This window comes from Saimiri boliviensis, chromosome 2 (genome assembly GCF_048565385.1).
Source record: "Saimiri boliviensis isolate mSaiBol1 chromosome 2, mSaiBol1.pri, whole genome shotgun sequence".
In the NCBI taxonomy this organism is placed as follows: domain Eukaryota; kingdom Metazoa; phylum Chordata; class Mammalia; order Primates; family Cebidae; genus Saimiri; species Saimiri boliviensis.
In genome coordinates, this window is record NC_133450.1 from 232,969,343 (window position 1) to 232,992,182 (window position 22,840).

At 41.5% G+C, this 22,840-nt stretch overlaps 1 protein-coding gene across 2 annotated transcripts in view; it reads right to left on the reverse strand.

Moving 5' to 3' along the window:
- LOC120366414 (uncharacterized) overlaps positions 1–22,840 on the reverse strand; it is a 100,216-nt gene that overhangs the window by 7,802 nt on the left and 69,574 nt on the right. Inside the window, exons 4-6 of one of the 2 annotated variants that reach the window (XM_074395516.1) lie at positions 8,379–8,463; positions 1,837–1,963; positions 1,239–1,334 (exon numbers count right to left, since the gene is read on the reverse strand). In XM_074395516.1, the coding sequence (XP_074251617.1) occupies positions 1,239–1,334; positions 1,837–1,963; positions 8,379–8,463 (308 nt within the window). The remainder of the gene's footprint in view (positions 1–1,238; positions 1,335–1,836; positions 1,964–8,378; positions 8,464–22,840) is intronic. The other variant, XM_074395517.1, reaches the window with a different exon arrangement.

Sequence of the window (22,840 nt, forward strand, 5' to 3'; positions counted from 1 at the left end):
TTAGAAATGGACAAATGAGCCAGGAGTGGTGGCTCACGCCTGTAATCCCAGAAGTTTGGGAAGCCAAGATGGGCAGATCACCTGAAGTCAGGAGTTTCAGATCAGCCTGACCAACATGGCAAAACCCCATCTCTACTGAAAATACAAAATTAGCTGGGCGTGGTATAACATCCCTGTAATCCCACCTACTCAGGGGGCTGAGGCAGGAGAATTGTTTGAATCCAGGAGGCAGAGGTTGCCATGAGCCAAGATTGCATCATTGCACTCCAGCCTGGGCAAGAAGAGAGAAATTCCACCTCAAAAGAAAGAAAGAAAGAAATGGACCAAGTGATTAAACTAAGTTTTAATAAAAATGATATACAAATGGGAAGAACCATTTGAAAGGTTGCAAAAAATTAATAATTTTAGGAAATTAAAAAACAAAATCACAAGATAAAACAAAATTACCTCACATAGATTAGAATGGACACTATAAATTTTTTTAAAAACACTAACTGTGTTGATGATGTAAAGAAACTGAAACTCATGTAAGTTGTTGATGAGAAAAAAAGTGCAGCCATCATAAGAAATATCTTGAATGTTCTTCAAATAATTAAAAATGAAATTATCATATAGTACAGCAATTCCATTTATGAATCTTTACCTAAAGCATGCAACACAGTAAAATGAAAACAAAAGAGGTACCCTGTTTGCATATCCCCCCACAGCAGGTCTCATAAGTCTTTAAATAAATAAATAAATACCTGGATAAAAATAGAAAAATAAAAAATTTTTGTAAAAAAGCTTTATATTTCAAGGCTATAATAATACAAATAGAATGGCATATGCAGAAAAATGGACCATCACCAATGAAACAAAACGACTATTCTCACACATTTTACACATGATACAAAAAAAGAATTTTAAAAATGGTTTAACAGTTTCTCAAAAATATACAGATATTTGTGTGTCTCCAGAAGCAATGGCAAAGCAGTTTGTGCATTCCCTTATAAGGCATAAAGAAAACTTTGGCTCACACTGTGAACTTGAAGGGAGATTACTGAAGCCAAAGTAGAATCCTTAGAGTATTTAAAACATGGGACAGAAGGTGTACCTATGTGAGAGCAAAGGAAAAAAATTACTCAGGCTTCTCAGAAACTCTTTCCATTGAAGCACAGCTCCCTACATATTAAGGACTGGCTTCCTCCTTGACTTGTGTACCTCCATTTGTGTTGTCCGCTTCTTTTGCTCTCACTTACCTGGGTGTTTGGCTACCATCTCATTTCTCTTTATATTACAGGGCTCTTTGTTTTCCTCCAGACGGGTGATCAATTCTGGTTTAGAGACAGTAATACCTGTTTTATTAAGGAAAAAAAAAAAAAAAAAAAGGAACATAAATCATAGGAAATTCTTTAATAACCAACCTAGTATTATGCTTAGTAAAGAGGTTATGATAGAAAATTCTAGAAAATTAATACTGATTCATAATAGAACTTTCTAAATATTTAGAAAATATTTTAAATTTGTAGGTCTTTAATTTTACAACTCAGTATCTAAATCAAAAATTGATGGCAGCAACTGAATTCTAAGGTGTGGACAATGATATTTTATGCCACGACATTTTTGGAATTGCAACTAACTTAGAACAAAAGATACATAAGCTCAGGAAAGGGAAAAGTTCAGGTCAAGATAAAACATCTGGAAGAATTTGTTCTATACCAATGAGTCCCCAAGATTTTCTTAAAATCAGACACCTAAAATTCATTCGTGCAAAGCAGAAATTACCAAAAACATCTTAGAAAAGAGAAAAAAAATTTTCAGGATATATTCGGAATTGTGTATTGAAGTTATCCTCACCCAGGGAGACCAGGTTTCTGTAGTTCTCGAACATCACGTCTCTATATAAATTCTGCTGAGTATGATTCAGGCATTGCCACTCCTCCAAAGAGAATTCTATGGCTACATCACTGAATGTCAACAGTCCCTGAAAACAAAACAAAACAAAACAAAACAAAACAAAACAAAACACTAATGAACATACAAACACCACATGTCATAGGCAGAGATTTTTATTTGACTCAAGTTAAAAAACAGAGTAAAAAGAAGTGATTCTGAATTATAAGAGTGACTAAAATTATTCAATAAGAATTTTTAATATAGAAGTATTCTCTAACTCCAAGAAAAGAGGATAGCATAAGATCCACAATACCACTGTAGATACGATACTTTTTTGGATGATAAATTATAAAATTGAGTGTATCAACATGGATAAGTTGATTTTTGAGAGCACAGTATTTTCATTTCATTCTTCTTAGGTCTATTTTGGTTTTTGAGACTGAGCCTCATTCTGTTGCCCAGGCTGGAGTGCAGTGGCATGATCTTGGCTCACTGCAACCTCCATCTCCCAGGTTCAAGCAATTATCCTGCCTCACCCTCCTGAGTAGTAGCTTGAACTACAGGCCTGAGCCACCATGCCTAGTTAATTTTTATATTTTTAGTAGAGATGGGGTTTCTCCATGTTAGCCAGGCTGGTCTTCAACTCCTGTTTATTTTTCCCTGCCCTCCCCTATCAGACACCAGCACTTTTTTTTTATAGTAATGAGAGCATAAACTGCACTGACCTCTTCCTACCAAACTGAAACAGGGCAGGCAGTGCAGCCTACCTTTGCATCAAAGGTTGAAGTAAACTCCTGAATGTATCTTGAATCCCTCAAGTTTATAAATCACTTGGCAATCTTGGCCCTGCTTTATGCAATATAACTTTGCAGGATCCAAAAAAGGTCTAGGTATGGGCTTTTTCAACAAGTCCCCTGTAAATGACTGTGCTTTCCCAGACACAGTATTAGCATTAGCTAGAGAAAGCGGGCACAACAAAGAGTCTCTGGTTGGGCACAGTGGCTCACACCTGTAATCCTAGCACTTTGGGAGGCTCAGGAAGGTGGATCGGGCTGGTCTTGAACTCCTTGAGCTCCTCAGGAGTTCAAGATCAGCCTGGTCAACATCGTAAAACCCCATCTCTATTAAAATACAAAGATTAGCTGGGCATGGTGGCACACGCCTGTACCACAGCAACTCGTGAGGCTGAGGTAGGAGAATTGCTTGAACCCATTTGGCAGAGCCTGAAGTGTGTCGAGATGGCGCCACAGCACTCCAGCCTGGGGACAGAGGAAGACTCCATCTCAAAAAAAAAAAAGAGTCCCTTACACCGACCACAACTGTCACAATACAAATACTTGTGGTACAAATAAAGACAACCAATCTCCATCCTGAAATACTATATTTTTTGTTGGCTTTTTAAAGTTTACAGAGACAACAGAAGGCAGCAATGTCTGAGTAAGTCTGCACTTGCGGAACATGTACACATGTACTAATAAAGTGTTTGTTAAGCAGACACTAGCACAGTCACAGAACAATGTGCTGTGAATAACACATAATGTGATTTAATTTTCATAGCACCCTGGGAATTGATACTAAGTGTCAAATTATTTTTAGCATTTAGATTGAGAGCACAGTATTTTCATTTCAATCTTCTTATGTCTATCATTAATTTTAAAAAGAAAATACATAGAATAATTCAATACAAAAAAACCCAGAAATGATGCAATTACATAAAAATTGAATAATCAGCTTCCAAATAGCTATTTTGTAAATAATGAAATTATGGCAGAAATTTAAAAAAGTTTGAAACTAATTAGAGCCAAAATAAAACATACCAGAATCTCTGGGTCACAGCTAAGGCAGTGTTAACAACAAAAATGTGTAACACTAAACATCCACGTCAAAAAGTTAGAAAGATCTTCATTTAGAATTTAATGTTACCATTAAAAGAATTCCAAGAGTAAGAGCAAACCAACTGCAAAGTTAGTAAAATACAAGAAGTAACCAAAATCAGAGCTGAAATGAACAAGGCTGAGACATAAATAAACATAAAAAGTTCAACAGGCCAGGCACAGTGGCTCATGTCTGTAATACCAGCACTTTGGGAGGCCAAGGCAGGTGGATCATGAAGTCAGGAGTTCAAGACCAGCCTTGCCAACATGTTGAAACCCCATCTCTACTAAAAATACAAAAATTAGCCAGGTGTGGTTGCAGGCACCTGTAATCCCAACTCAGGAGGCTGAGGCAGGAGAATCACTTAAAACTGGAATGCTGGAATGCAGTGGGCCGAGATCATGCTAATGCACTCCAGCCTGGGCAACAGCGCAAAACTCCATCTCAAAAAAAAAAAAAAAAAAAAAAAAAAGGCCAGGGGCGGTGGCTCAAGCCTGAAATCCCAGCACTTTGGGAGGCCGATGTGGGTGGATCACGAGGTCAAGAGATCGAGACCATCCTGGTCAACATGGTGAAACCCCGTCTCTACTAAAAATACAAAAAAAAAAATTAGCTGGGCATGGTGGCATGTGCCTGTAATCCCAGCTACTCAGGAGGCTGAGGCAGGAGAATTGCCTGAACCCAGGAGGCGGAGGTTACGGTGAGCCGAGATCGCGCCATTGCACTCCAGCCTGGGTAACAAGAGCGAAATTCCATCAAAAAAAAAAAAAAAAAAAAGAAAGTGCTAAACTCCATCTAAAAAAACAAAACAAAACAAAAGCTCAACAAAACCAGAAGTTGATTCTATGAAAAAAATAGTAAGATAGATAAAACACTAGACTAATGAAGAAAAAATAAATAATTCAAATAAACACAATCAGACTAAAAAGTAAAACAAAACAAAACAGAACAAAAAACCAGCTACTTGTGAGGTTGTAGAGAAATAGAATGCTTATACGCTGCTGGTGAGAGTGTAAATTTGTTCAACCATTGAGAAAAGCAGTTTGGCAACTTTTCAAAAACCTGAAAACAGAATTACCATTTGACCTAGCAATCTAATAATTGGGAATATACCCAATGAATGTAAATTATTCTACCATAAAGACACATGCATGCATATGTTTTATAGCACTATTCTAATAGTAAAAACAAAAATAATTAAACCTGTATGTCTTCAATGGTAGACTGGATAAAGAAAATGTGGTATGTATACACCATGAAATATGACATAGCAACAAGAAAGAATAACATCACGTCTTTGCAGCAACATGAATGGAGCTGGAGACTGTTGTTTTTAGAAAACTAGTGCAGGAACAGAAAATTAAATACTGTGTGTTGTGACTTATAAGTGGGAGCAAAATAATGAGAAAATGTGGACACAGACAGCGAGGCCCAGTTCAGGGTGGAGGGTCGGAGGGTGAAGAAAATCAGAAAAAGAAATCTGCTGGGTACGATGCTTAGTACCTGAATGATAAAGTCATGTGTACACAAAAACTTCATGATATGATTTTACCTACAAAACAAATCTGCACATGTACTCCTGAACATAAAAGAAAAGGTAAAAGAAACAAAATTCAACTGAGCACAGTGGCTTACACCTGTAATCCCAGCATTTTGGGAGGCTGAGACGGGCAGCTCACTGCAACCTCCACCTCCCAGGTTCAAGTGATTCTCCTGCCTCAGCCTCCTGAGTAGCTGAGATTACAGGCACCTGTCACCACACTCAGCTAATTTTTGTATTTTTAGCAGAGACAGCATTTCACCATGTTGGCCAGGCTGGCACCAAGCAATTTTTTAACACCGACTTCTTGTCTGACATCTTTGTCCTGATACCACCCAGAGTCAGCACAAACCAAAATTCAGAGCTCAGTCTCACCATACAGCCCCTACTATACACACCTGTCACAAATCCCAGGGACCCATCTATGCTTCTGAGCTACTATCTGTAAATTGGGGACTCCCATAATGTCCCTCAAGTTCAATAATTTGATAGAGATACTGACAGAATTCAGCAAAATCCTATACTTACGTTAACCAGTTTACTATAGAACATGCAACTCAGAAACAGTCAAATGGAAAAGAAAAAATTTATATGACCAAAAAAAAAATTTTTGGGAAAGAGGGGGCACACAGATAGTCCTGATAAATAGCTGTGATTAATAAAATTCTCTGGCCAGATATAATGGCTCCTGGCTGTAATCTCAGCACTTTGGGAGCCTGAGACAAGTGGATTACCTGAGGTCAGGAGTTGCAGAGTAAACTGGCCAACATAGTGAAATCCCATCTCTACTAAAAAGACAAAAAATTAGGCATGTGCAGTGGTGGGCACTCATAATCCCAGCAATTTGAGAGGCTGAGGCAGGAGAATTGCTTGAACTCAGGAGGTGGAGGCTGCAGTGAGCCAAGATCGTGTCACTGCATTCAAGCCTGGGCAACAGAGCAAGACTCTGTCTCTATATCTATATCTATATCTATATCTCTATCTATATCTATATCTATCTATCTATCTCCATTCTTTGTGGTCATCAGCAGCAGCTTAATAGAAAGAAACACTTCCCATGATGACTTAGAAGGGATGTTGTATTTTCTTTCTTATCACATAGCCAGACATAGACTGTAAATGTCCACCTCTTTCTTATAAACCAATCAGTTAAATACTTTTCTTCAGTGGTCAAAACAAAATACTTCTGAATCAACTTTGCTTAAATTTTTCTCTTCTCCCAGGGCTCCTGACCTTTGAGCTATCCTCAGTCTGAGTCAACATACAACCCCATTTTCTGTCTCTCCTTAAGAACCTGCTGACTTCAGGGTCAAACATTCTCTGATCTAGAATCTAATTTTGCCCCCTTCCTTCTATCATGCCATTCTCATTCCACCTTCTTTCTAAGCTAGTTTGCTATTCTCTGTGAAAGAAAGTCCTTGTCTGCCTAAACGTTGATATCCTTAAAAATCTTATACTTGGTACTTTTTTCTGTTGTTGGGATTCAGAACTTCTTACCTAAATCTGCCTTTGTTTTATTTTACAAAGTCTAGAAACTGCCCCAAAACAGCAACGCCTTTATCTTCAGTAAGATAATCCCAATTCCCATCCAGAGACTCCCTCTCAAAAATTCCCATCAATTCTAACGCTAACTGCATCTGCCTGTGGCTCCCCAGCTTTCCTGGGCTCTGCTGCTTATCTCCATATAAAGACTTCTTTCATGGCTGGGGTGAGCAGGCTGGGACATTTGCAGGGGAGGCTCCCTAGAAAGAACTGACGAGGCCTTCAATAACCTCCTTTTGCAGGCTCCATATTGCCCTTAGCTTGGAGTCATAGGGCTCAGGCTTTACTTTCCAAGTCAGAGATGGTCACTTAGTTTTTGAAAGTAAGTGTCAGATAAATTCAGAAGAATTACTGAAATGCAGTGTTTATACAAGGAAAAAAATTTTAAGGTTCTTACATTTTATAGCTCAATGAGAAAAGCAAAAGTATCTCTTTCACACAATACACATATCATTTACTTCTTTCCATTACAGGATATTCAGTAAACGATTAGTAATCCGAACAAACTTCCAAGAAGGTGCCCAGTCCTATTTCATGTAGTTTCGCATAAAACGCAGAATTCAGGATAACAGGGCCAGGAGTGGTGGCTCATGCCTGTAATCCCAGCAGTTTGGAAGGCTGGATCACATGAAGTCAGCAGTTCCAGACCAGGCTGGCCAACATGGCAAAACCCTGTCTCTACTAAAATACAAAATTATCCAGGCATGGGGGCAGGCGCCTGTAATCCCAGCTACTCCAGAGCCTGAGGCAGGAGAATCCCTTAAACCTGGGAGGAAGAGGATGCAGTGAACCAAGATCGTGCCATTCCACTCCAACCCAGGCAACAGAGATTCCCTCTCAAAAAAAGCAAAAACAAACAAACAAAACCTTTTTTTGTGAATTACTACGTATGTGGAAGAAATAAATCAAGCCTAGTCAACCACAAAACGCCAATTAATCTGAGGACACAACCAAGAAATTTTCACCTAGATCTTACAAATAAGGAAACTGTACCACACCGATGATTGAATTGGGTCTGCTTCATCATGCAACTTATAAGACTTTCCTCAAGTCTCTCCCATGGACCACAACCCACAAACCGTAGCTGGGCGCGCTATGATTCTTGAATCACACGTTTATCTAATTTTCTAATATTTTGACAGTGACTCCTAGACATTTCTAAAAGGAAAAATGAGGAACTAGGGACCCCAGGAACCACAGCGCTTTCCACTCACGAATCCTTCACCCCGAGTCACGATTCCCCCCCGATGACTTTCCCATCCCTGCACAATCTGGGTGAGATGAGGCGCTGGGAGCGCAGAGCTGCCCAGAGAGGGCTCCGGCCCAGGGCTAAGTTGCTGCGGAGGAAAAAGACAGAACTCCCAGGGTCCCAGCTGCTGGCCCAGGCACCGTCTTACGGCTCTGGGGGACTAAGAGCCGAGCTGGGCCAACGAGGGTTTGGGTCCTCCGACTTCGGAGCTGAGAGGAAGTCTGGCAGCTACAGCCACTTTCAGCCCGTTCCCACCAGCCCCCACCCCTCTCTCACAATGACAGACCCAGTACTCACCATTTCTGGGCTTCCAGGGGGTCCCGGTCTTTTAGCCATAAATCTGCGAATACCTGCAGGACACACGGCCACAGAGGCTTGGCCTCTAGGAACAGAGGATGCAGAGCAGTGAAGAGAAGAACTGCAACTCTGGATACGGGCACAACATTACAGAAGCGTCCTGTTTTATCCTGCTGCACACCTGATTAGTTTCTAATCCAATGCTCCTGATTGGATAAGGTATCAGGACCCACCCTTCACGCCCTGAATGACAGAAAATTTGATCAGACACCGGGCTGAATGAAGCAAAAATAACAGTGTAGGCTGCAGCCTTTACAGTCGAGGGTTTCTTCCCTGATCTAAGCCAGGCCAAAGCCAGAGGATATTTGCATTTAACCTTGTGTAACGTCCTATGCATTTATAAATGATATATAATATAGCAATTCATAAACTGAAAAAATATGACAATTATTTTAAAATTTCTAATTTTATGACCTTCTTTGCTGCGGATCCCTTGCAGTGATATGGTTGGGTTCTGCGGCTCCACTCTAACCTCATCTCAAATTGTAATTCCGGGCGGGTGCGATGGCTTCACGCCTGTAATCCCAGTACTTTAAAAGGCGGATAGGAGTGGATCACGAGGTCCGAAGCTCAGATCATCCTGGCTAATATAGCGAAATCCTGCCTCTACTAAAAATACAAAAATTAGCCGGATGGGGAGGCACGTGCCTATAGTCCCAGCTACTCGGGAGGCTGAGGCAGAAGAGTCGCTTGAACGCGGTAGGCAATGAGCCGAGATCGCAGCTTTGCACTCCAGCTTGGGCTACAGAGCCAGACCCGTCTCATAAAAAAAATTGTAATTCTCATGTGTCAGGGCGGGGACCGGGTGGAGGTAATTGTATCATTGGGACGGATTATCCTCAGGCTGTTCTTGCGATAGTAAGAGAGCTCTCAAGACAATCTGATGGTTTAAAATTGTGGCACGTTCCTCCCACCCCATTCTTCTTCCACCATGTAATATGTGCCTTACTTTCCCTTCACCTTCTGCCATGGTCATGATTGGAAGTTTCCTGAGGATTCCTCAGCAGTGCAGAACTACGATTTAATTAAACCACTCTTTAAAAGAAATTACCCAGTCTGAGGAATTTGTATAAACAATACAGCAGTGTGAAAATGGACTAATCAGGCAGCCTGACATTTCAGAAAGGAGGCAATCTTTGCAGTAAAATACGGACCACAAGTAAATTTTGAATGGTCTAGTAGCCGAATGCTAAAAAGCAAAAAGAAAAAGGTGGGGCTGGGCACAGTGACAGGCCCCAGCACTTTCAGAGGCTGCGGTAGTGGACCACCTGAGGTCAGGAGACTGAGCCTGGCTTGGCTAATATGGCAAAACCCCGTCTCTACTAAAAATACAAAAAATTAGCCTGGCGCGGTGACAGACATTTGTATTCCCAGCTACTGGGGAGGCTGAGGCAAGAGAATCGCTTGAACCTGGGAGGCAGAGGTTGCAGTAAGCCAAGATCGCACCACTGCACTCCAGTCTGGTGACAGAGCAACTCTGTCTCAAAATAAAAATGAAAGAAACAGGTGGAATTCATTCTAACAATTTAATCAGCTCAATATATAAAAAATACTATTTTAATATGTGATTAGTATGTAATGGTTAATAAAGCATATACATTATTGAAGCTAAATCTTTAAGTGTAACCTTGTATTTTACCTTTCTAGCACATAGTGGTTAAGACCAGCCACATCCAGCACTCCGTAGTCACCTCAGATGCATTTGAACCAGAGCTTGTGCTGGGTAAAATGGGGCTTAGACTGACAGAGTGCATTTCTATGAGGTAGGCATTCTAAGTCACGGGATAAATAGGAGATTGGCACAAGATACAGTTCACAAAGACCTTGCTGATAGTTCGCAGTAAAGAAGCCACGAAAATCCACCAAAACAAAGATGGAATGAAAGTGACCTCTGAATGTCCTCAGGGATCATTACACACTAATTATAATGCATTAACATGCTAAAGACATTCCCACCAGCGCCATGACAGTTAGCAAATACCATGGCAACAGCAGAAGGTTACCTTACATGGTATAAAAGGAAGAGAAACACTCATTTCTGGAAATTGCCCACCCCTTTCTTGTAAAACTCATGAATAATTCACCCCTTGTCTAGCACATACTCAACCTCTGCCTCCTGGGTCCAAGAGATTCTCCTGCCTCAGCCTCTAGAGTAGCTGGAATTACAGGTGCATGCCACCATGTTCAGCTAATTTTTGTATTTTTCATAGAGATGGGGTTTCACCATGTTGGCCAGGCTGGTCTTGAACTCCAGACCTCAAGTGATCCACCAACCTCTGCCTCCCAAAGTGCTGGGGTTACAGGCATGAACCATCACCCCGGCCCTAAATTCTTTCTTGTACAAGATCCAAGACCCCACTGTTTGGTTCTGGATTGGGACCATTTCTGGAAGCTTCTTTTCAGTGAATCGGAAAGGGATGATACTAAGGAAACCCCCAATCCAAAAGAAATAGACTGAGTCATGATTTGGTTAACTGTTTGTAAGTGGTGCCGTACCTGGGTAAAGAATGGAATTGAGTTTTTAGCCCAATTTAGGGAGTTAAGAGTGCCTCCTAAGACAGATAAGATAAAATGTCCCTTTTAATGAAAGGCAAGAACACTTGACAAAACTTGTGTTTGAGGTGCAACCTAGAAAGGTGAGAGTCTTTCTTAAGATTTAGGGGGTTAGAGGCCCCTCTCAGTAAAGTTTCTCTCTGCTAAGATTATAATTGGCATTATGAAATGTTAACCACGATTGTCTTTGTTTTTTTTTTTTTTTTGAGACGGAGTTTTGCTCTTGTTACCCAGGCTGGAGTGCAATGGCGTGATCTCAGCTCACCGCAGCCTCCGCCTCCTGGGTTCAGGCAATTCTCCTGCCTCAGCCTCCTGAGTAGCTGGGATTACAGGCACGTGCAACCATGCCCAGCTAATTTTTTGTATTTTTAGTAGAGACGGGGTTTCACCATGTTGACCAGGATGGTCTTGATCTCTCGACCTCGTGATCCACCCGCCTCGGCCTCCCAAAGTGCTGGGATTACAGGCTTGAGCCACCGCGCCCAGCTGTGTTTGTTTGTTTTAAGACAGAGTCCCCCTCTTGTCACCCAGGCTGGAGTGCAATGACCAGATCTCGGCTCACTGCAACCTCTGCCCCCTGGTTCAAGTGATTCTCCTGCCTCAGCCTCCCAAGTAGCTGGGATTACAGGTGCATGCCACCATGCCCAGCTAATTTTTGGATTTTCAGGAGAAACTGGGTTTCACCATGTTGGACAGGCTGGTCTTGAACTGCTGACCTAAGCTGATCACTCACCTAAGCCTCCCAAAGCGCTGGGATTATAGGCACGAGCCACCATGCCCATCCCTATCCTTGGATTGATATGCTTTCCATTTTTTGCTGATGGCCGTGGCTGACAGAATTAGGACAGTACAGAATCATGGAACATGGGAAGCCCTTTCCTCCCTAATGTGGGAAACTTGAGAGCTGACTGGAATTCTAAAACAGATTCTTTCACAACCAACAAGCAGCCACCTAAACTTCTGATTCAGTGCAATGCATGGATCTTTCTCTGGCTTTCTTGAGTGCTTCACCATTCCCGCTGTGCCATAGGCAATGCCTCCCTCTCTCTCGCTCTGTCTCTCTCTTTCCCTTTCCCATCTTTTCTGTTATCTGGGCCACCATCTTGCCCGGAGACCACATGTTGAAACTTCTGGTCAGAAGTCTCTGAAATAGGCCAGATACAGTGGTGCATGCCTCTAATGTCAGCACTTCGTGAGGCTGAGAATGGCGAATCACCTGAGGTCAGGAGTTCAAGACCAGGCTGGCCAACATGGCGAAACCTCATCTATACTAAAAATACAAAAATTAGCCAGGTTGGTGGTGGACACCTGTAGTCTCAGCTATTGGGAGGCTGAGGCAGGGAGACTTGCTTGAACCCAGGAGGCAGAGGTTCCAGTGAGCTTAGATCATGCCATGGCACTCCAGCCCAGTAGACAGAGCAAGACTCCATCTCAAAAAAACAAAGAAACAAAAAAGTTTCTGAAACAAACAACAACAACAACAACAAAACGGGTGAGGTTTCCCTCTTGTTTTATGTTCTTGGGAGCTTGATGTTGTAGTCATGTGGCATTATTTTGTCTTGCTTTCCACCATCCAGCATACAGAACTTTTGCAATTTATGTTATACGTAACCCTAAAAATGACCTTGAGAAGTTAAAAACCTTTGCAAGCTCAAAATTGGCTGCTCTAGGCTTCTTCTGGGAGAATCCAGTAGAGACTGCTCAGTGCTGTAGCTCAGTAGCTGGGCTTTGCTGTCTCACAGTGCTAGCCTGGCTTTGGGGTTCAGTTTCTGGCTTAAGAAATGAGTCATTTCTGATTTGGTATATGCGTGAACATTTGCTGATTCTCTTCCCCTCCATGAACCATCTTGGATTTTTCTTTCTCTGAGCTACCTTCGAACATTCTAGATTTTGTGCAAACTGCTTGCCACCTTTTTGAAAATATTTTGCACACTTGTGGTTGGGTTTATAACCTTAGTTACAGCTTATTGGTTTTAGGAGGTGGAGGTTGTTTAGAGCAGAGGTTGACCCTGCACTACAGCCTGGGCAACAGAGGTAGATTCCATCTGAAAAAAAAAAAAAGAAAAAGAAAAAGGCTTATAGGTTTTACCTGGGAAGTTGTTAGTCAAGTTTAAAAATCAGAAATATTGGCAGTTTGGCATTGCTAAGGTCGAATTATAAGAAGATTAAAGAATTTTTTTTGGCCGGGCGCGGTGGCTCACACCTGTAATCCCAGCACTTTGGGAGGCCGAGGTGGGTGGATCACGAGGTCAAGAGATCGAGACCATCCTGGTCAACATGGTGAAACCCCGTCTCTACTAAAAATACAAAACATTAGCTGGGCATGGTGGCACGTGCCTGTAATCCCAGCTACTCAGGAGGCTGAGGCAGGAGAATTGCCTGAACCCGGGAGGCGGAGGTTGTGGTGAGCCGAGATCCTGCCATTACACTGCAGCCTGGGTAACAAGAGTGAAACTCTGCCTTAAAAAAAAAAAAAAAAAGAATTTTTTTAAAAAAGAGCATCACGGTTAAAAGTCAGCTTTATTATTATTATTATTATTATTATTATTTTTGAGATGGAGTTTCGCTCTTGTTACCCAGGCTGGAGTGCAATGGCGCGATCTCAGCTCACCACAACCTGCACCTCCTGGGATCAGGCAATTCTCCTGCCTCAGCCTCCTGAGTAGCTGGGATTACAGGCACGCACCACCATGCTCAGCTAATTTTTTGTATTTTTAGTAGAGACCGGGTTTCACCATGTTGACCAGGATGGTCTTGATCTCTTGAGCTCGTGACCCACCCGCCTCGGCCTCCCAAAGTGCTGGGATTACAGGCTTGAGCCACCGCACCTGGCCCTAATTTTCGTATTTTTAGTAGACAGCTTTTCACCCTGTTGACCAGGCTGGTCTTGAACTCCTGACCTCAAGTGATCCACTGCCTTGGCCTCCCAAAGTGATGGAATTACAGGCGTGAGCCACTGCACCTGGCCCAAAAGTCAGCTTATTGATTGCAGATATTCAAGCTCTAAGAGCCTGGAACTCCTCGGAAAAAAACAGAGGAGGTGCCACAATAGTAGACAGTTTGGGAAAATGTCTGTTTTCCTCATGAAACCTCAGGAAATGCAAGTGGATAGATCCCTCTCAAAGTCTAAGGCTCTGTTCCATTTTGCATTGCATTATCTGATGGCTTTTACTTTCCAGGGTATCAGAAAGTACTTCACATTATGAAAGAACTTAGATATGTAATAGTTAGTGGCAGCTATGAGGGTATACTCGGCTTTTTGCATATTTGAATCAGAGAAGTGTGCTCTTGGCCACCTGGAAGGTATGGAAATGTCCCCTCCCCACACTGAGAGGTAAGATGCCAATGGGTGATGGGCTGATTCCCTCTTTTGGGGATCCAGGTTATAGTATAAAAATTGGAGTCTTTTTTTTTTTTTTTTTTTTTTTTGAGACGGAGTTTCGCCCTTGTTACCCAGGCTGGAGTGCAATGGCGCGATCTCGGCTCACCGCAACCTCCGCCTCCTGGGCTCAGGCAATTCTCCTGCCTCAGCCTCCTGAGTAGCTGGGATTACAGGCACGTGCCACCATGCCCAGCTAATTTTTTGCACTTTTAGTAGAGACGGGGTTTCACCATGTTGACCAGGATGGTCTCGATCTCTCGACCTTGTGATCCACCCGCCTCGGCCTCCCAACGTGCTGGGATTACAGGCTTGAGCCACCGCGCCCGGCGCAAAAATTGGAGTCTTAATTTGGGGGATCTGTTTTGCCTTCTGGCTGTGCCTAATTAGGCTGTAGATACTACGTGGTTTTTGCTTTCTTGTCCCTGTTTATCCAAGGGATCCGCCCTGAAGCCAGGGTGGTAATCCAATTAATAAACTGACAAATGAAAAATCTTACAGTTACTTGAACTTCTTCCATCTGCGTCTTTATGTGAAATTCACATAAAGTTTGTATTTGGAAAAAATAAAATAATAAAATAAAATGAAATTCACATAAAGACGCAGATGGAAGAAGTTGAAGTTCACATTTCACACAAATCTGTGTTTTGTGTGGAAGGAAACAGCTTTGACTAATTGGTTTAAAAATAGTAAGAGTTTAAAATTGAACATTTTATCGGAAAAATAAAAATTGGTGTGTTTTAACTTACATGACTTTAGTAATCTTTGGGAAATAAAAACAGTTCTACATGCTAGATATGTGAAAAAAGTTGAATGTGTTTTTGGCAAAAGATGACAAGAAGTCATGGGAATGTGTATTAGTTTTGGCCTAAATTAAATGGTTAAAGAATTGCTTTATGTTAGATAAAATGGAGCTGAAGGTCTAACCAAGTTGTGAAATGTTTGTAAAAAATTAAGTCTTGTAAAAGAATTTCTGTGTATTAACATATTGACTAAAATTAAATGGATATTCAGTTTTTTTAAATAAATTGAACATGGGAATAAAATCACAAATGGTTTTCCTTAGAGCACTAATCTGCTCTTTCACAAAAATTGCAGTGTTATAAAAGGATTATAGGACTCTTACCTTTTAGTCAAACTGATTAAGACTAGATAGATCTGTCTACAAGGTTTTTTTTTTTTTTTTGAGACGGAGTTTTTGCTCTTGTTACCCAGGCTGGAGTGCAATGGCGCGATCTTGGCTCACCGCAACCTCCGCCTCCTGGGTTCAGGCAATTCTCCTGCCTCAGCCTCCTGAGTAGCTGGGATTACAGGCACACGCCACCATGCCCAGCTAATTTTTGTATTTTTGGTAGAGACAAGGTTTCACCACGTTGACCAGGATGGTCTCGATCTCTTGACCTTGTGATCCACCCGCCTCGGCCTCCCAAAGTGCTGGGATTACAGGCTTGAGCCACCGCGCCCGGCCTGAAAGAAGCTTTTTTTTTTTGAGACGGAGTTTCAATCTTGTTACCCAGGCTGGAGTGCAATGGCACGATCTCGGCTCACCGCAACCTCCGCTTCCTGGGTTCAGGCAATTCTCCTACCTCAGCCTCCTGAATAGCTGGGATTACAGGCACGCGCAACAATGCCCAGCTAATTTTTTGTATTTTTAGTAGAGACGGGGGTTTCACCACGTTGACCAGGATGGTCTCGATCTCTTGACCTCGTGATCCACCCGCCTCGGCCTCCCAAAGTGCTGGGATTACAGGCTTGAGCCATCGCACCAGGCTACAAGGTTTTATTTATTGGGTTTTACATCAATACTGGACTAATGCAAGGGTGGGACAGTGTTTTCCCATGAACAAGATTTTCCTATAATAATTTAAATATGAAAGATTTTTGTCTGCCCTTTTGAATAAACTGGAGCACTAGTAAAAAAATAGATTGTTTAGAAAGTGAAGTCTTCCCTCTATTAATGAGTAAAGGTTTTTGCCTTCTTAAAAATTTTCAATTATCATTTTGGTTGATGAAGGACTTACGAACACCTGGGATTTGATATTTTGACAAATTTTTAAAAATCTATTTATAAATTATATATTTTTCTTACATAAATATCTTTTAGATATTAGGTGCCCTAAAGTACAAAAATGACATTTGGTTTATTTGGTATAAAAATCATACAGGAAGAATTGTCAGAAAGAAAAATCATACAGGAAGAATTGTCAGGCTGGGTGCAGTGGCTCACACCTGTAATCCCAGCACTTTGGGGGGCCGAGGAGGGTGGATCGCCTGAAGTTAGGAGTTGGAGACCGGCCTGGCCAACATGGTAAAACCCCGTCTTTACTAAAAATACAAAAATTAGCCATCTGTGGTGGTGGGCATCTGTGATCCCGGCTACTCAGAAGGCTGAGAGGCAGGAGAATCGCTTGAACCCAGGAGGCAGAGGTTGCGGTGAGCCGAGATTGTGCCATTGTACTCCAGTCTGGGCAACAAGAGCAAAACTCTATCTCAAAAAAAGAGAAAGCACTGTCAAATATGAAATGGTGTTTGGTTTTCCTTAGGCTGTACTTGTATACATATGTTATTGGTATGTGTCTCAAAATAATGGAAAACTCCTATAATTCTTATATAACTTAGTGTATGTTATTAGCAGTAATAATTGTTATATCAAATTGTTGTATGCCATAGAAGTAACCAAAATCTCCTTGTCAATTGTGGCTTCAATAGCGGCTGTCCTAAGACTTCTTTGTCATCCACAGACAATTGTTGTCTTGTTTTAATCCTCTTTGACATAACAATTATTACTACTAATAACATACACTAAGTAATATCAGAATTATAGGAGTTTTCCATTATTTTGAAACATTATTTTGAGATAGTTTTGCTCTTGTTGCCCAGACTGGAGTACAATGCCACAATCTCGGCTCACCGCAACCTCTGCCTCCTGGGTTCAAGCGATTCTCCTGTCTCTCAGCCTTCTGAGTAGCTGGGATCACAGATGCCCACCACCACAGATGGCTAATTTTTGTATTTTTAGTAAAGACAGGGTTTTACCATGTTGGCCAGGCCGGTCTCCAACTCCTAACTTCAGGCGATCCACCCTCCTCAGCCCCACAAAGTGCTGGGATTACAGGTGTGAGCCACTGCACCCAGCCTGACAATTCTTCCTGTATGATTTTTCTTTCTGACAATTCTTCCTGTATGATTTTTATACCAAATAAACCAAATGTCATTTTTGTACTTTAGGGCACCTAATATCTAAAAGATATTTATGTGAGAAAAATACATAATTTATAGATTTTTAAAAGTTTGTCAATTATCAAATCCCAGGTGTTCGTAAGTCCTTCATCAAACAAAATGATAACGCTAATGTTTTAAAAAGGCAAAAATCTTTACTCATTAATAGAAGACGTCACTTTCTCAACAATCTTTTCTTTTTGCCTGTTGCTCCAGTTTATTCAAAAGGGCAGACAAAAATCTCTCATTTTTAAATTATTACAGGAAAATCTTGTTCACGGGAAAAAGCTAAGCCTCACCCTTGCATTAGTCCAGTATTGATGTAAAACCCAATTCTTAATAAAACCTTATAGACAAATCTATCTAGTCTTAATCAGTTTGACCGTAAGGTAAGAGTCCTATAATCCTTTTATAACACTTTACAATTTTCTGAAAGAGCAGATTAGTGCTCTAAGGAAAACCATTTGTGATTTTATTCCAGTGTTCAATTTATTAAAATACTGAATACCCCTTTAACTTTAGTCAATATGTTAACACACAGAAATTCTTTCACCAGATTTAATTTTTTCTAAACATTTCACAACTTGGTTAGACCTTCAGCCCTATTTTACCTAACTTAAAACAAATATTTAACCCTTTAATTTAGGTCAAAACTAATCCAAATTCCCATGACTTCTTGTCATCTTTTACTAAAAACATATTATACTTTTTTCACATACCTAGCGTGTACAACTTTTTTTATTTCCCAAAGGTTACTAAAGTCATGTAAATTAAAACACATCACAGTTTCTATTTTTCTGATAAAATATTTAAGCTTTTATTATTTTTAAATGAATTAATCAAAGCTCTTTCATTGCACACACAACATATGTAAATACACAGATAGAAGAAAATGAAGTACCTGTAAGATTTTTCATTCATCAGTTTCTTAATTGGATTACCACCCTGGCTTCAGGATGGATACCTAGGAGGAACAGGGCCAGGAAAGAAAAACCATGCAGTTGGCAGGCCAAATTTGGAAGGCCAAGGCAGGTAGATTACTTGATGCCAGGAGTTCAAGACCAGCCTGTCAACATGGTGAAATTCCATCTCTATTAAAAATACAGAAATTAGTTGGGTGTGGTGGTAGGCACCTGTAATCCCAGCTACTCTGGAGGCTGAGGCAAGAGAATTGGTTAATCTGGGGAAGCGGAGATTGCAGTGAGCCTCAGAGCCAGATTCCATTTCAAAGAAAAAAAAAAATGATAATAATTAAGCCAACTTTTAACCATAATGCTCATTAAAAAAATATTTAATTATCTTATTACTTGACTTTAGCAATGCCAAACTGTCAATATTTCTGACTTTTGAACTTTACTAACATAACTTCCCAGGTGAGTAACTTCCCAGGTGAAACCAATAAGCTTTTTTCTTTTTCTTTTCCTTTCTTTTCTTTTTTTATTGAGATGGAGTCTCCCTCTGTTGCCTAGGCTGGAGTGCAGTGGCCAAACTCAGCTCATTGCAACCTCTGCCTGCTGACCAATAAGCTGTAACCAAGGTTGTAAACCTAACTACAAGTGTATAAAGTACTTTCAAAAAGGTAGCAAACAGTTTCCACAAAATCTATAATGTTCAAAGGTAACTGAGAGAAAGGAAAATCCAAGACTGTTCATGGAGGGGAAGAAAACCAGCAAATGTTCACACAGATACCAAATCAGAAATGACTCATTTCTTAAGCCAGAAACTGAACCCCAAAGCCAGGCTAGCACTGTGAGAAAGCAAAGCCTAGCTACTGAGCTACAGCACTGAGCAGTCTCTACTGGAGTCTCCCAGAAGAAGCCTAGAGCAGCCAATTTTGAGCTTGCAAAGGTTTTTAACTTCTCAAGGTCATTTTTAGGGTTACGTATAACATAAATTGCAAAAGTTCTGTACGCTGGATGGTGGAAAGCAAGACAAAATAATGCCACATGACTACAACATCAAGCTCCCAAGAACATAAAACAAGAGGGAAACCTCACCCATTTTGTTGTTGTTGTTGTTTGTTTCAGAAACTTCTTTTCTGTTTCTTTGTTTTTTTGAGATGGAGTCTTACTCTGTCTCCCGGGCTGGAGTGCCATGGCATGATCTAAGCTCACTGGAACCTCTGCCTCCTGGGTTCAAGCAAGTCTCCCTGCCTCAGCCTCCTGAGTAGCTGGAAGTACAGGTGCCCGCCACCAACCTGGGTTATTTTTTTGTATTTTTAGTAGAAGAGGTTTCATCATGTTGCACAGGCTGGTCTTGAACTCCTGACCTCAGGTGATCCACCCACGTCAGCCTCCCAAAGTGCTGGGATTATAGGTGGGAGCCACTGTATCTGGCCTATTTCAGAGACTTCTGACCAGAAGTTTTAATATGTGGTCTCTGGGCAAGATGGTGGCCTGGATAACAGAAAAGAGAGGAAAGGGGGGAGGGGAGAGAGAGAGAGAGAGAGAGAGAGAGAGAGAGAGAGAGAGAGAGAGAAACACTGCCTATGGCAGGGGGAGACAGGTGAGGAGCTCAGGAAAGCCAGAGAAAGACACATACCTTGCACTCAATCAAAAGTTTAGGTGGCTGCTTTTTGGTTGTCAAAGAATCTTTGATGGAAGTCCAGTCGGCTCTCAAGTTTCTCACTTTAGGGACAAGAAAGCGTCCCATGTTTCATGATCCTGCACTGGCCTAATTCTGTCAGCCACAGCCATCAGCAAAAAGTAGAAGGCAGATCAATTCAAAGACAGGACTGGGTGTAATGGCTCATGCCATAATCATAGCACTTTGGGAGACTTAAGTGGGTGAATCAGCTGAGGTCAAGGGCTCAAGACCAGCAAGGCCAATGTGATGAAACCCCTCCTCTACCAAAAATACAAAAATTAACAGGGCCAGCTACTTGGGACGCTGAGGCAGAATTGCTTGAACTTGGGAGGCAGAGGTTGCAGTGAGCAGAGATCCTGCCATGCACCCCAGCCTGGGTAACAAGAGTGAGACTTATTTATTTTAAGACAGAGTGAGACTCTGTCTTAAAATAAAACAAACACACAAACACAAAGACAATAGTGGTCAACATTCCATAATGCCAAATCTAATCTTAGCTGAGAGAGACTTTACTGAGAGGGGCCTCTAACCCCCTAAATCTTAGGAAAGACTCTCACCTTTCTAGGTTGCACCTCAAAGACAAGTTTTGTCAAGTGTTCTTGCCTTTCATTAAAAGGGACCTTTTATCTTATCTGTCTTAGGAGACACTCTAACTCCCTAAATTGGGCTACTAACCCAATCCCATTCTTCACCCAGGTATGCCATCACTTACAAACAGTTAGCCAATTGGTGATTCAGTCTATTTCCTTTAGGTTGGGGGTTTCCTTAGTATCATCCGTTTGTGATTCACTGAAAAGAAGCTTCCAGAAATGGTCCCAATCCAGAACTGAAGAGTAGGTTCTCGGATCTCACACAAGAAAGAATTTAGGGCCGGTGGTGGTGGTTCATGCCTGTAATCCCAGCAATTTGGGAGGCAGAGGTTGTTGGATCACTTGAGGTCAGGAGTTCAAGACCAGCCTGGCCAACATGGTGAAACTCCATCTTGACTAAAAATAAATTCGTCAGGCATGGTGCCATGCACCTGTAATCTCACTGTAATCCCAGCTACTCGGGAGGCTAAGGCAGGAGGAGGTTGCAGTGAGCCAAGATTGCGCCATTGCTCTTCAGCCTGGGTGACAGAGTGGGACTCTGTCTCAAAAATAAAAATAAAAATAAAAATAAAAATAAAAGTGAGAAAGAAAGAATTTTGGGAGTCTGCAGTGCAAAGCAAAAGCAAACTGATTCAGAAAGTAAAGGAATAAAAGAATAGCTACTCCATAGGCAGAACAGCAGTGTCAGCTGCTCAATAAAGAATACTTAAACAGTTATTTCTTGAGTATATGCTAGACAAGGGGTGGATTATCCATGAGTTTTACAAGAAAGGGGTGGGCAATTTCCGGAAATGAGTGTTTCTCTTCCTTTTATAACATGTAAGGTAACCTTCTGCTGTTGCCATGGTATTTGCTAACTGTCATGGTGCTGGTGGGAATGTCTTTAGCATGTTAATGCATTATAATTAGTGTGTAATGATCCCTGAGGACATTCAGAGGTCACTTTCATTCCCATCTTTGTTTTGGTGGATTTTTGTGGCTTCTTTACTGCAAACTATCAGCAAGGTCTTTGTGAACTGTATCTTGTGCCAATCTCCTATTTATCCCATGACTTAGAATGCCTACCTCATAGAAATGCACTCTGTCAGTCTAAGCCCCATTTTACCCAGCACAAGCTCTGGTTCAAATGCATCTGAGGTGACTACGGAATGCTGGATGTGGCTGGTCTTAACCACTATGTGCTAGAAAGGTAAAATACAAGGTTACACTTTAAGATTTAGCTTCAAAAATGTATAGTTTTTCTTACCATTACATACCAATCATGTACTGAAATAATATTTTTGATATATTGGGCTGATTAAATTGTTACAATCAATTCCACCTGTTATTCTACCTGTTTCTTTTTTTTGAGACGGAGTTTCGCTCTTGTTACCCAGGCTGGAGTGTGCAATGGCGCGATCTCGGCTCACCGCAACCTCCGCCTCCTGGGTTCAGGCAATTCTCCTGCCTCAGCCTCCTGAGTAGCTGGGATTACAGGCACACGCCACCATGCCCAGCTAACTTTTTGTATTTTTAGTAGAGACGGGGTTTCACCATGTTGACCAGGATGGTCTCGATCTCTTGACCTCATGATCCACCCGCCTCGGCCTCCCAAAGTGCTGGGATTACAGGCTTGAGCCACCGCGCCTGGCCCTGAGCCACCACGCCCGGCCCAACCTTTTTCTTTTTACTTTTTAACATTTGGCTACTAGAAAATTCAAAATTTCCATATGGTTCATATATTACTACAGAGATTGCCTCCTTTTTGAAATCTCAGGCTGCCCGGATATACTAGTCCATTTTCACACTACTATAAACAAATACCTCAGACTGCATAATTTAAGGAAAAAAAAGGTGGTTTAATCGATTCACTCCACAGCTGGGAAACCTCAGGAAACTTCCAATCATGCCCATGACAGAAGGTGAAGGGAAAGCAAGACCCATCTTCCATGGTGGAAAAAGAGAGAGAATGGGGGTGAGGGTTGGGGGAACGTACCACAATTTTAAACCATCAGATATCTTGAGAGCTCCCTTAACTATCTCAAGAACCGCATGAGGATAATCCGTCCCAATGATTCAATCACCTCCCACCTGGT